The sequence below is a fragment of the Amblyraja radiata genome, chromosome 6 (genome assembly GCF_010909765.2).
Source record: "Amblyraja radiata isolate CabotCenter1 chromosome 6, sAmbRad1.1.pri, whole genome shotgun sequence".
In the NCBI taxonomy this organism is placed as follows: domain Eukaryota; kingdom Metazoa; phylum Chordata; class Chondrichthyes; order Rajiformes; family Rajidae; genus Amblyraja; species Amblyraja radiata.
The window spans coordinates 89,684,443-89,699,849 of record NC_045961.1 but is presented as its reverse complement, the minus strand read 5'-3'; the positions used below and the strand labels follow the sequence as shown (position 1 = coordinate 89,699,849).

At 41.9% G+C, this 15,407-nt stretch overlaps 1 protein-coding gene across 5 annotated transcripts in view; it reads right to left on the bottom strand.

The window, feature by feature from the left end:
• Positions 1-15,407, bottom strand: part of fchsd2 (FCH and double SH3 domains 2) — a 207,713-nt gene that overhangs the window by 110,332 nt on the left and 81,974 nt on the right. For 3 of the 5 annotated variants that reach the window (XM_033023168.1, XM_033023164.1, XM_033023166.1), the window contains exons 4-5: positions 11,412-11,491; positions 2,529-2,673 (exon numbers count right to left, since the gene is read on the bottom strand). In XM_033023168.1, coding sequence (XP_032879059.1) covers positions 2,529-2,673; positions 11,412-11,491 — 225 coding nt within the window. The remainder of the gene's footprint in view (positions 1-2,528; positions 2,674-11,411; positions 11,492-15,407) is intronic. The other 2 variants (XM_033023165.1, XM_033023167.1) reach the window with 1 other exon arrangement.

The following is a 15,407-nucleotide window of genomic DNA, read 5'->3' as shown; positions in this document are numbered from 1 at the left end:
CATGGCATAGAACTTTGTGTATTTTCACCATTCCTTGTTAACAGATATTGAGTTGGGACGGATAAGGGCTGACCTTAGAGTTTTCGTGTATTTTGGTTTCAGGGTTGTATCTCTTTGGGCAGGTTTTGGGATCTCCGGTTCGACGGCCCATGGTGTGGCTGGCTGGAGCATTGTTAAATTGTTTGTCGGTTTATCCATATCCCTGACTGGGTTGTTTAAATCAGGTTTGAGTTTTGTGTTCCAATGAATAATTAAAACTGTTTTTTGAACCTGAACCTGGTTTTTGACTTGTGTTACGTGGCTCTGAAGTACTTGCATTCGGGAGTCGTAACATAAGGTAATAAGAATGTAGAACATAGAAAAGCACAGGAACAGGCCCTTCTGCCTACAATGTCTTGCCAAACATGATGCCAAGATAAATAATCTCATCTGTCTACAAATGATCCATATCCCTCCATTCCCTGCATATCTAGTTCAAGTTCACATTTATCTAAAAGCCTTGAAAACGCCCCTATCGTTTCTACCTCCACCATCACCTCTGGCAACGCTTTCCCGTCACCCACACCCTCTGGAAAAAAATGTCCCGCACACCTCCTTTAACGATTGCTCCTTTCACCTTAAAGCTGTGTTCTTAGACTTTGGTATTTCCACCCTGGGTGAAAGGTTTCCCCATCTATTCCTTTCATAATTTTATATACATTTATCAGGTCTTTCCCCATCTCCAGCATTCCAGAGAAAATAATCCAAGTCTGTTCAACCTCTCCTTATAGCCAACACCCTCTAATCCAAGCATCATTCTGGTAAACTTTTGCACTCTTTCCAAAGCCACCACATGCTTCCTGTAATGCGGCAATCAGAATTGCATGCAATACTCCAAATGAGGACAAACCAAAGTCCTATAAAGCTGCACCATGATTTCTTGACCAATGAAGGCAAGTATAACATACAATTTCTTAACCAATCTAATTGTACTGCTTGTACCGGGAGATCAGGTAGGTTAAGAAGGACTGATCGGAGGGGTTCAGCGAAACGGTCGCTGTGCCTGCGCTTGGTCACGCGGATGTAGAGAAGTTGATAAGAGGAACAGTGGATGAGGTTGGAGCAGGTGCAAGTGAACCTCTGCCTCACCTGGAAAGACTGCTTAAGTCAGCGATCGTTTTGATGGACACCTCCGCTCAGTCCGAACTCCTGGTGGCTCAACTTTAACTCCCCCTCCCAATCCCACACTGACCTTTCTGGCCTGGGGCTACTGTGTGGGGGCCTGTAGATAATTCCCATGAGGGTCTTTTGCCCTCAGTTCTATCCACAATGACTCTACATCTTCTGATTCTATGTCACCCCTCGCAAGGGACTGAATTTCATTCCTTACCAACGGAGCTACCCCACCCCCTCTGCCCACCCGTCTGTCTTTTCGATAGGACATATAACCCTGAATGTTCAGTTCCCAGCTCCGATCCTCTTGCAGTCATGTCTCTGTAATTCCCACATCATACCTACCAAACTCTAACTGACCCGCAAGCTCATCCATGAGTTTTCTTATAGTTTGCACATTCATAAGACTTTTAATACGGTATTCACCTCCCCTCTCACACCTATTTCACCTGACACCCTCTTATCCTTTCTTGAGCTTTCTGTCACATTAATCCGGGTGTCTTTCATAACTTTTCCAGTACTCTCTTTCCCTTTAACTCCATCCTTATACTTTCAATTTGTCGACCCCTCCACCCCGCTATTTAGTTTAACCCCACCCGTGTAGCACTAGCAGCATGGACTCGGTGGGCTGGAGTGCCTGTTTCCATGCTGCATCTTTAAACTAAATGATTTGCAATTGTCAAATTTCTGTCCACCGAGGATGGTAAGCATTGCTGAGGGCTAAAATGTCACCCAAGTTTCAGGAGGTTGGAATTCCACAGTTGAGGATATCACAATACAGTAGTGGATTGCACGACAATATAATTATTCTTTGTTTATAATGACACCACAAAAAAACTTTAAAAAATTGTAGATGATGCAATGTTAAAAGATGGAAGGAAAAATTCAACTTTGAAGAACTAGACCAGCAAACAGATAAGAATGTGTGATCACTCAAACCACGACAACATTGCCTTAAAAATGCACTAAAAATAGTGACAGAACATGCTGTCAGAATGCCACATTCGTCCAATAGTTTTGACTCTCCAGAAAGTAACTGCATAAACCTGTACACCAAAATTTGTCAACAATAAGGTTCATTGAAGTAATGAGAAACTGCACTTGAAACTGAATATTTCGCTACATTCAAACTGCTAAACTTCCATCTTGCACAATGCTATCATGAAGATAAGACAGTTACTCAATGGCAGCATTTGCAAGTCAAAAAGTCAGTTGTTTTTCAATTGTTTCCTTTTTCCGTCTGCACTTGGTATAAATAAGTGAAACAAACTTAAATTTACACGACAGAAAAATGGAATTTCAAAGATTGTAAGCCTGCATAGATCTCAATGGCATTAGTCACAAAAAAAGTTATAATTATATTAATTTGCAAATACCTTTTTCAGCTGCTGTTCTTTAATACTTTTTACAATTTTAGCAGGTTCCAAGATATGATTCCTATAGTTTTCAGATGCTATGATTCGAGACTGGGCCAAATGTAAGGTTCCTTCTAGATACGACTTCCATACGGCAAGAATGCTACTGCAATTTAAAAAAAAAAACAAATACTTAGAATGTTGTAGTACATGTACGTTTTATTCTCCTCCACTTTGTGGTGAGAAATTAAGTTTTTTTCTACTGTTTACATTTAATGATACTTTTGTCAGGAATGGATTTACTACATCCAATATGGCACAAATGAAATTAGCTATATTTGTCATTAAATATAAAATGTATGAAAGGATGACAGGAAAATCAGGAGAACCACTCCAGTACGCAATACATTCAATATAACAGACCATAGGTAGGTGGGGAAGGGGGGGAGAAATGGTGTCCATTATTGTCAATTGACTGTTACAGCAGAGTTAAGGTATTATCATTGATTGGAATGAAACCATGGTTAATACACAAAAGAGACACAAAGTGCTGGAGTAACTCAGCGAGTCAGGCAGCATCACTGGAGTACATGGAGAGGTGACGTCAGGACCCTTCTTCAGAATGATTCAGTCCACTGAGTTACTCCAGCACTTTTGTAGTTTCACCTTAAAACTAGGCGCCCTTGCCATACGTCTGCACCAGCGAGCCCTTCTTCATAGTTTCAAGTGGCTGTTGTTGCAGCTCACGTTGCAGCCTCTGGGGACAGTGATTTCTTCAGGCCGCTGCCAACGACAACACGTGCTCAGTCACTGTGGGGCTCCCTCCCCTATCTCCTGCTGCCGCTTCCAACGTGGAGTATGACTTCGGGAGAGGGGGAGGCAGATGAACAAGGCCAAGTAGACAGAGCAACAGGAGGAGGAGGCAGCATTGGAGGTGTAGGGGATAGACTGTGAGGACAGCGCGACGGGAGGAGGCAGCGGTGGCAATAGACCGAGAAGCAGACAAAGCCACCGCTGACAACATGGAGATAGGGGAGGGATCCCCATAGTAACCAAACTCATCCTGTCAGTGGCAGAGGCCTGAAGCAAGCGCTGTCCCCAGGGGCCACATCAACAGCCATGTTACCTGACCGTGCGGTGGGCAAAGAAGGGCTCGCTGGTGCGCCTTACAAGTTGGGGGTGGGGTTGGAAGCCAGGATTATGGTGCCAGCTGGGGTGGCATTGGTAGCTCCCTCTGCTACATCCAAAATCCGTTATAAAGGGGTCCCTTAAAACGAAGGTTTACATTTCATTTTAATTAGTCTTACTTCACTGTATCTCTGAAGCAAACATCTGTAAACTTCTGATCTGAATTCTTAAAAGTGTCAGTCATCAGATTAAAATTTGAATGGAAGAGTGAATTCATTGTCTATGAAAACGCCCACGTATAGAAAAGGGTCAGCCAATGGCAATGGTATATTTGGATTTACAATCGGCCATTGATAAGAGAGTTATACATAAAATCTTAATAGATGGAATTGTGCAAATAATTGCTTGCCTAATCTGTGATTAGCATTGATATAGAGGAGGCCACATAGAGAGCGCCAAAGGCAATGGATGAGGGTGGAGATGCAAGTGACTCTGTGTCTCATCTGGAAGTGCGGTTCAGGTCCTCATCCAGTAAGTTCCTGCACCTCCTCCCTCAGCCGCTTCAAAGGTCTTAACAGCACATCCTAGTGACACCTCCGTGCACCCTCTACAATCTCATCTATCGCATTCAATGATCCCTATTTTATTTTTCCTACAATTAATGTCCCTTTTTGACAATTCAATATATACACATATACACACACATATATATATACATATACACACACATATATATAGACACACACACACACACACACACATATATATATATAATATATAAATATATTATATATGTATATATATATATATAATAATACATATATATGTATATATATATATATCTATATATATATATATATATATATATATATATATCTATATATATCTATATATCTATATATATCTATATATATATATATATATATATCTATATATATATATATCTATATATATATATCTATATCTATACATATATATATATACACAAATAATATATACATTATATAATGAAACTGATGAGTTATGCGAGCGAAGCACATCTACATAAATGAATGATAGCTGAATGCATGAATGCAGCATTTGACAGCACAGGGTTAACCACATACCTAATGGTATGGCGCTATCACCGTCACCTTCAAGATTTCCATGCTGAATAATTTAACATGGAAATCTGGAGTTGTTATTAGTAATTTGGCGTACCTTTATGGACTGCATGTTTGCAATCTAATCAGTTCTTTGTAGAATAAAAGCTAATATTATGGGATGGAACTGTGCTACATATTTTGAGTTACTTGAAAAGAGAAGGGGGGAGGGGCCTAAAAAGACACATGATTACATTATGATCTAACAAATGGGTACCCTACTGCCAAAGTCTATTGCACACAGATCACATAGGGAAGCACATAATCGTCAAAAATATGACAGGGGAAGAGGAGGGTAGAGTTGTGAGGTGATGAGGAGAGAAAATCTTCAGCAAGGATTAAGAACAGATACACTGTCGATTGGTAGTTCCAAGTGGCAGATTCCAACGTCTCAGATGCAGTCAGACAGTCCCCCCTCCCTTCTCATTAGTCAAGCTATAGCATTTACGGATTACATTTTCCAAGGATATGCAAGAGGAGAAAAATAAATAGTTTCCACTGAATAGAAAGATGGCAACCCAAGGAACAAGGTTACAGCAACAAACAAGGAGAATAAACGTCAGACAGCTTTCTACTCACATTGGAACACTCTGGCAAAAGTTGAAAGTGAATAATCTTATGTACTTGAGAAACTGCAGGTGCTAGAGTCCTGAGCAAAGAACTCAGCTGGTCAGGCAGCATCTATGGAGGGAAATGTTGTTTTTTTTGCAGCAGTTGGAAATAAAAGTGTCAAGAGAGGTTAGGCCTGCATAGGGTGTCAAAGAGGAAGAGGGGTGCTGGAGACAAGAGAAGGACTATTTGTCAAAAAAATAGGTACAGGAGGCGATGGAAATTTAATTTTGCCCAGATAGCCAATCCTACAGGGCCTGTCCCACTTGGCCGTCATTTGCACGTCACGCAGATGGCGCGCAAAGATTTTGTATATCACAAAATCCTGCAACGCCTCGCATCACTGCCTATGTCATCACGCACCATGCTTGCGTAATGCGCACCATGCGTGCATCGCGTGCTTGTCACGACACACGTGCCGTGTGTCATGACGCGCAAATGATGTTGCTTAAATTACGCGCAAATCACGGCCAAGTGGGACAGGCCCTTACAGGAAGATTAACTAATTCTCCAATTTCAGGTTGATGCCCAACCTCCCCTCATCTAACCAGCTTGCCTCTCTTCCTTTCTTTTCACTCCCCCTCCATTCTCTACCCCCAATTTAGTTATTTTCCTCCATCCACTCATCACCACTCTGGGTTTCCCCCACCCTTCATCGTTCTCTTCTACTCATTCTCATATTCTACATTTTTCTCCCCACCTTCCATTCTTATCAGTTTGCACCATTTGTCAACTCCACTTATCATCTTCAGCCTTGGTGACTATCTCCACCTTTCTCTCCCCATGTGCCTCATCTGCCATTCAACCCCACCACCTGGAGCTATCTATCACAAGCCAATTGTTGCCCCTTCAAATCTTTCTACCAGCTATCTCCCTTCTACTCCATTAGTCTGACGAAACGTCCCAACCCAGAACATCACCTGTCCATTTCCCTCCACAGATGCCTCCTGACCCACTGGGTTCCTCCAGCAGTTTGCTTTATGCTCAATAGGTGGGACTGACATTTGTTGCTTGCTTCCATGCAAATGACTGAGAAGCATCAGATCCAGTCGGAACGACCATCTACAGCACAATTCACCTGGATTCACCCTCCACTTGCAAGCTCTTGCCCCACCCCTTCCCCTCAAATGTTTCTACCTGCTATCACCCCTCTATTCCAGTCTTGAAGAAGGATCATGACCTGACGTGATTAGTCCATTTCCTTCCACGGATGTTACTTGACCCATTGAATCCCTCCAGTGGCTGCTTTTGTTTGCTCTGTATTGTATGTCATGTGGGCAGTCAGTTAGAAGACTTGATCCATAATAAGAAAAATACAAACATGCACCTGATGGACTACAACCAAATCCTTGATCGATAATTCTGTGATATATAACAACTGACAAAGGTATTACACCAGCACACATCGTTGACTAATGTTTTTGAGAGGCAACTGAACAAGGTCCAAGAAAGATTAAATACCAAAACAGCATGTTTCTTCTCCAGGGAAAATCACAGCAGGAATAAGATTGCAAGATTGAAGGAACCAAAAATTTAAAAAATGTAATGGAAACAATTTTTGAAAAGATAATGCTGTGTTTGCAATCATTTTAGGAATTACTTACATAACCAGTTAAGAATTATGCTCACCCTGAAGTCATACCAAGTCATATAAAATTGAACAATTATTACATAATACAAACTTTTTTAAATGAAATGAAATATATTAAGAGTGGGTGTGCCAAAAATAAATGCAAACACTCCAGCAATAAACTGCTTTTAAGATGATCTTTAAGATGCAGGGAATTATCTGTACAGTTCAGATAGTTTTTGACCAAACCAGTTGATCATCTTGCGATAAATGCTGCAAATAAAGAATATTGTCATCACAAAGTACTTATTATACTTTAAATGTTATACTTCTGACCGACATCTACTACAAATCCACTGACTCCCATGGCTATCTGGACTACACTCCTTCCCACCCTGCTTTCTGTAAGGACTCTATCCCCTACTCCCAATTCCTCCGTCTACGCTGCATCTGCATCCAGGATGAGGTGTTCCAAAACAGGGCATCGGAGATGTCCTCATTCTTTAGGGAATGAGGATTCCCCTCTTCGACTATAGATGAGGCTCTCACCAGGGTCTCCTCTATATCCCGTAGCTCTGTTCTCACTCCTCATCCCCCTAACTCATAACAAGAACAGAGTTCCCCTTGTCCTCGCCTTCCACCCTACCAGCCGTCATATACAACAGATAATCCTCCGACATTTTCGCCACCTCCAATAGGATCCCACCACTGCCGACATCTTCCCATCTCCTCCCCTTTCGGCTTTCTGCAGAGACCGCTCCCTCCGTAACTCCCTGGTCAATTTGTCCCTTCCCACCCAAACCACCCCCTCCCCTGGTACTTTCCCTTGCAACCGCAGGAAATGCTACACTTGTCGCTTTACCTCCCCCCTCTACTCCATCCAAGGACCCGAGCAGTCTTTCCAGGTGAGGCAGAGGTTCACCTGCACCTCCTCCAACTTCATCTATTGCATCGGCTGTTCTAGGTGTCAACTGCTCTACATCGGCGCAGGCTTGGCGATCGCTTCGGCCAAAATGTCCTCTCAGTTCGCATTAACCAACCTGATCTCCCGGTTGCTCAGCACTTCAACTCCCCCTCCCATTCCGAATCCGACCTGTCTGTCCTGGGACTCATCCCTGGCCAGAGTGAGTCCCACCGTAAATTGAAGGAGCAGCACCTCATATTTCGCTTGGGTAGTTTACACCCCAGCGGTATGAACATTAACTTCTCCAATTTCAAGCAGTCCTTGCTTTCTTCCTCCCTTCCCCTCCCAGCTCTCCCACAGCCCACTGTCTCTGCCTCTTCCTTTCTTCTTCCTGCCCCCACCCCCCCCCCACATCAGTCTGAAGATATAGTTGGGATCACGGAGACATGGCTCCAGGGTGACCAAGGCTGGGAGCTGAACATCCAGGGATATTCAATATTCAGGAGGGATAGAGAGAAAGGAAAAGGAGGTGGGGTAGCGTTGCTGATTAGAGAGGAGATTAACGCAATGGAAAGGAAGGACATTAGTTTGCAGGATGTGGAATCGGTATGGGTAGAGCTGCGAAACACTAAGGGGCAGAAAACGCTGGTGGGTGTTGTGTACAGGCCACCTAACAGTAGTAGTGAAGTTGGAGATGGTATCAAACAGGAAATTAGAAATGCGTGCGACAAAGGCAAAACCGTTATAATGGGTGACTTCAATCTACATATAGATTGGGTGAATCAAATTGGCAGGGGTGCTGAGGAATAGGATTTTTTGGAATGTATGCGGGATAGTTATCTAAATCAACATGTAGAGGAACCAACGAGAGAGCAGGCTATTTTAGACTGGGTATTGAGTAATGAGGAAGGGTTAGTTAGCAGTCTTGTTGTACGTGCCCCCTTGGGCAAGAGTGACCATAATATGGTTGAGTTCTTCATTAGGATGGAGAGTGACATTGTTAATTCAGAAACAATGGTTCTGAACTTAAAGAAAGGTAACTTTGAGGGTATGAGACGTGAATTGGCCAAGATTGACTGGCAATTAATTCTAAAAGGGTTGACGGTGGATATGCAATGGAAGACATTTAAAGACTGCATGGATGAACTACAAAAATTGTTCATCCCAGTTTGGCAAAAGAATAAATCAGGGAAGGTAGTACATCCGTGGATAACAAGGGAAATCAGGGATAGTATCAAAGCGAAGGATGATGCGTACAAATTAGCCAGAAAAAGCAGCATACCGGAGGACTGGGAGAAATTCAGAGACCAGCAGAGGAGGACAAAGGGCTTAATTAGGAAAGGAAAAATAGATTATGAAAGAAAACTGGCAGGGAACATAAAAACTGACTGCAAAAGTTTTTATAGATATGTGAAAAGAAAGAGATTAGTTAAAACAAATGTAGGTCCCTTGCAGTCAGAAACAGGTGAGTTGATCATGGGGAACAAGGATATGGCGGACCAATTGAATAACTACTTTGGTTCCGTCTTCACTAAGGAAGACATAAATAATCTGCCGGAAATAGCAGGGGACCGCGGGTCAAAGGAGTTGGAGGAATTGAGTGAAATCCAGGTTAGCCGGGAAGTGGTGTTGGGTAAATTGAATGGATTAAAGGCCGATAAATCCCCAGGGCCAGATAGGCTGCATCCCAGAGTACTTAAGGAAGTAGCTCCAGAAATAGTGGATGCATTAGTAATAATCTTTCAAAACTCTTTAAATTCTGGAGTAGTTCCTGAGGATTGGCGGGTAGCAAACGTAACCCCACTTTTTAAGAAGGGAGGGAGAGAGAAAACGGGGAATTACAGACCAGTTAGTCTAACATCGGTAGTGGGGAAACTGCTAGAGTCAGTTATTAAAGATGGGATAGCAGCACATTTGGAAAATGGTGAAATAATTGGACAAAGTCAGCATGGATTTACAAAAGGTAAATCATGTCTGACGAATCTTATAGAATTTTTTGAGGATGTAATTAGTAGCGTGGATAGGGGAGAACCAGTGGATGTGGTGTATCTGGACTTCCAGAAGGCTTTCGACAAGGTCCCACATAAGAGATTAGTATACAAACTTAAAGCACACGGCATTGGGGGTTCAGTATTGATGTGGATAGAGAACTGGCTGGCAAACAGGAAGCAAAGAGTAGGAGTAAACGGGTCCTTTTCACAATGGCAGGCAGTGACTAGTGGGGTACCGCAAGGCTCAGTGCTGTGACCCCAGCTATTTACAATATATATTAATGATCTGGATGAGGGAATTGAAGGCAATATCTCCAAGTTTGCGGATGACACTAAGCTGGGGGGCAGTGTTAGCTGTGAGGAGGATGCTAGGAGACTGCAAGGTGACTTGGATAGGCTGGGTGAGTGGGCAAATGTTTGGCAGATGCAGTTTAATGTGGATAAATGTGAGGTTATCCATTTTGGTGACAAAAACAGGAAAGCAGACTATTATCTAAATGGTGGCCGACTAGGAAAAGGGGAGATGCAGCGAGACCTGGGTGTCATGGTACACCAGTCATTGAAAGTAGGCATGCAGGTGCAGCAGGCAGTGAAGAAAGCGAATGGTATGTTAGCTTTCATAGCAAAAGGATTTGAGTATAGGAGCAGGGAGGTTCTACTGCAGTTGTACAGGGTCTTGGTGAGACCACACCTGGAGTATTGCGTACAGTTTTGGTCTCCAAATCTGAGGAAGGACATTATTGCCCTAGAGGGAGTGCAGAGAAGGTTCACCAGACTGATTCCTGGGATGTCAGGACTGTCTTATGAAGAAAGACTGGATAGACTTGGTTTATACTCTCTAGAATTTAGGAGATTGAGAGGGGATCTTATAGAAACTTATAAAATTCTTAAGGGGTTGGACAGGCTAGATGCAGGAAGATTGCTCCCGATGTTGGGGAAGTCCAGGACAAGGGGTCACAGCTTAAGGATAAGGGGGAAATCCTTTAAAACCGAGATGAGAAGAACTTTTTTCACACAGAGAGTGGTGAATCTCTGGAACTCTCTGCCACAGAGGGTAGTCGAGGCCAGTTCATTGGCTATATTTAAGAGGGAGTTAGATGTGGCCCTTGTGGCTAAGGGGATCAGAGGGTATGGAGAGAAGGCAGGTACGAGATACTGAGTTGGATGATCAGCCATGATCATATTGAATGGCGGTGCAGGCTCGAAGGGCCGAATGGCCTACTCCTGCACCTAATTTCTATGTTTGTTGACCCGATACGTCACCTATTCCATAGATGCTGCCTCATCCGCTGAGTTTCTCCAGCATTTTTGACTACCTTTGATTTTTCCAGAATCTGCAGTTCTTTCTTAAACAATACTATACTTTAAATATCAGATTTATGAAATGACAATTTAACACCACATTCTAGCATCTCATCCAAATGTTGAATTATGTACAAAAGTGCAAGAACCGTTTGAAGACGGGGACAACCAGCTCATTCCTATTCACACAAAATGCAAATAAAAAACATGCAATAAACACCAATTGGACTTCAGTTAACATTTTGCAAGAAACTTTACCTGTTTTGCTCACTTCTTTCGTCAATCTTTATTCCAATCAAATCCCTCTTGAGGTACTGGGTGGTCAGCTTCTGCAGAGCCTAAAATCATACAAATAATTTGAGGACTGTGAAATAAGTTTATGGACTGTGAAATACTGGTTCTTAAACACGGCATACATTATCTTTTAAGCCAGTTAAAAATAATTTCAACTATCTAGTATAAAATTACTAATATATCTTTCAGATTCATATTCTCTACCGTATCCTTATTCCACTATATTCTAAATGAAATATTTTGTAGAATCAATTTGTATTTTGTGCCTATAAAACAAATTTAAAATAGAAATCAAGTAAACAAGATATCCATACATCTAAGGTTTGTACTAGTGTGATTAAAAAAAAATTAGATTTAAACTATACATTTGACAGTGGAGAAATGTAAAAATATGCTCAATGCAGGCAAGATGTTAAAGGAGAATATAAATAATATGTGTGCACAACAGATCATAACATTTTTGAAATGGGAGGGCTGGGAATAATATAATCCACTAGAATAATTCAAAAAAGGAGACAATGTAAACCGTTGACAATTACAAGTTTCAGACAGCTTTACAGCACAATTTGTTGTGATCTGATTGAAATGTTTGCACTTACCAACTTTCATTTGCACTTTCTGACCTATTGAGGCCAGATGTCCTGCATGAACTTGAGATAATTGAACCTTTTACTACATTTAAAAGTGAGCGTGAGTGTGAGCGTGTGTGTGAGCGCGTTTGTGTGTGTGCTTGCGTGTGTGTGCGTGCCTGAAAAATCGCCTACGTGGGACAGGCCCATTACTTTCCACCGTATGTCTGGATTATCGAAATGATAGCAGCACAGTGGTAATAGAAAGAACATTTCATCCAGCATCTTATCGGTTGTTTTCCCATTCCTGGTTCCTTCTAAGGAAAACAACCCATTCGACTACAATATTAGTAAATTAATTCAAGGTCTGAAAAATCTTTGTTTTTTTCTTTGTTCTACTACAATATGGTTTGATTGTATTCATGTATCATATTATCAGATTTGATTGGTTTGCACACAAACAAAAGGTTTTCAGTGTATCTTGCTATACATAACAATAATAAACCAACACCAATAAACTGCCATCTAATTATTCAAAATTCCCAATAGTTCAGCATCTGGCTCACCGGGTGGTATTTACAGAACACTCTTTTAGCGATCCCGAGCCAGATTTCCTGTGCTCCTTTTAAAATTATCCAGTTCACTCAGAAATTATAATATTGTGCAACATCTAAATTAAGAAGTTTGTTGCAGTTAACTGCCATTTTAATTCTCCATCTCAGTCCAACCTGAATGTGGTCTTCATACCAGCTTTGAAAAATGCCCCTCGACCCACCACAACTACAACAACTGTCTATAATCTCATTCATCAGCATTTGATCTGCAAATCTCAATGCTCATCTAGATATTTCTTAAATGTTGAGAGTCACTCCCTCCCCGATTCCAATCAACCTCCCATAGAAAAGATTCTGCAGTCTCCTTCCAAATCTCCTACACAATCCTTAAGCCGGCCTCTTCTGATTTTAGACATTTTTGCTATGGGGAGGTTTCACGCCAACAATCCTATTAATGCCTCATAATTCTCGACTGAAATCTCAGCTTCTTCTCATAGTCCTACAGCTTGGTAACAAGGCCCTTTGGCCCAACTTGTCCACACCGGCCAACATGTCCCAGCTACACTAGTCCCACCTGTCTGTGTTTGGCCCATAGAAAACAAACTCAGCCTGTCTAATCACTTCCCATAACTGAAATTCCCTATCCAGGCAACAATGGCAAATTACCTTTGTACCTATAGAGCAATAATTGATCCAAAAGTATGGCATTAAGTAGTATACACAGTACTCCAGCTATAGTCTAACTAATGTTTTCTAAAAACCTCCCTGCTCTTACATTTTATGCCCTCGTAGTTCTGAAGAAGGGTTTCTGACTGGACCTTTGAACCATTTCTCTTTCCGCAAATGCTGCCTGACTTGCTGACCATTGCTAGTATTTTATTTCCCATTTGAGATGTCCACCACCCGTATTTTGTTTGGTATTTATTTCCAGACTACCGCTAAGAATGAAAAGTTTGAAATTATCTAGCTTATCCTTATTGACCTTCCCAACTAAAGATACAACACTCCTCCAGTCATGGAGGGCATCTACCACACACGGTGCCTCAGGAAGGCCGTCAGCATCCATAAAGACTCCTCACACCCTTGTAATGGACTGTTCGAACTGCTACCTTCTGGCAGACGTTACAAGACCTTCTACGCCCACACCTCTAGACTCAGGAACAGCTTCATTCCCAGAGCTATAGCTGCTCTGAACCGGCCCTGCTGAGTGCCTCCCACCCCCATGGACTGTCTCCCTCGGATGGTCACGTCACACAGATACATCTGCACTTTAGTCTGTTTTGACTGTTTTGCTGTTTTAATGTTCTTTTTACAAACCATGTTCTTGGGGTATCTAAATCTAAATTTTATTAGTTATTTAAGTTATGACATCGGATGGAAGCTGCATACCCAAATCTCGTTGCACTTATGTGCAATGACAATAAAATATATTTATTATTATGTTTCATCTTGTCTGTCAAGCCAACATTAAAAATTAGTGTTATGTCCCCAGTCTCTTCCTGTGCCTCCCATTGCAGCCTAACATAGAAACATAGAAAATAGGCGCAGGAATAGGCCATTCGGCCCTTCGAGCCTGCACCGCCATACAATATGATCATGGCTGATCATCCAACTCAGTATCCTGTACCTGCCTTCTCTCCATACCCCCTGATCCCTTTAGCCACAAGGGCCACATCTAACTCCCTCTTAAATATAGCCAATGAACTGGCCTCAACTACCTTCTGTGGCCTAAAAGATTTCCCCCTTATCCTTAAACTGTGACCCCTTGTTCTGGACTTCCCCAACATCGGGAACAATCTTCCTGCATCTAGCCTGTCCAACCCCTTAAGAATTTTCTAAGATGAATCTCATCATGCCCTGGCCATTTATCCACACACTAATACATCCAATATCGCCTTTTTAGCAGCAACTATTTCAATGAGATCCAATGCAGGCTTGTGGAAACATATCCCAACTTCTATATGGACATAAAGCAGTCTTTGGGACTTGATATGGAATTCAAGAATTTCAGATACCTTGCTTTCCTTCTTGTATCAGAATTAGGTGATTCCACTGCAAGGTTATTCACCTGTTACATCAACCCAGTTTTTCTCTTTCTACAGCCGACACCCAATGTGCAGAGCATTTCCAATATTCTTCTTTCAGTTTCAATTTCCTCCAACTCAAAGCTTTCATGTGTTTCTATTTGTTTTACCCCCACTGCCATCATTAACCTATCAATCAGATGACTTTGGTAAACAACACATTACAACAGCAATTTCAGCATCACATTTCCTCATCATGTACTATCCAACTGTCTTTCACCTCACTGCAACTTACAATTAAGTTATTTTCTCCGTTTTCCAGTTCTAATGCTGGCTCTTTGGTCTGAAATCAGAGCACTGTTTCTCTTGCCACAGATACTGCCAGACTTGGTGAGTTTATAGCATTTTCTGTTTCTAGTACACATTTCTAGCATTTGCTATTTTGATTTTCAAACAGGAGAGGATTTTAGAGTCATCGAGGCATTGAGTTATACGCATGGAAACAGGCCCTTCAGCTCAACTAGTTCCCGCCAACCAATATGTCTATCCAAAGCCCCTTATCCCTCTAAATCTTTCAGATCAATGTACTTGTCCAAATGTATGTTAAACATTTCAATTGTACTTCAGCTTCCTTTGACAGATGCTCCTCTGTATGAAAAAGCTGCTCGCCAGGCCTCTTAAATCTTCCCCCTCTAGCCTTAGATTTTGGCCCTCGAGCTTTGGACTCCTGTACCCTTGGATAAAACTGACATGTGTATGCCCCATGTGATTTTATATACCTCTATAAGGTCACCCCTCAGTTTCATTCTTTCC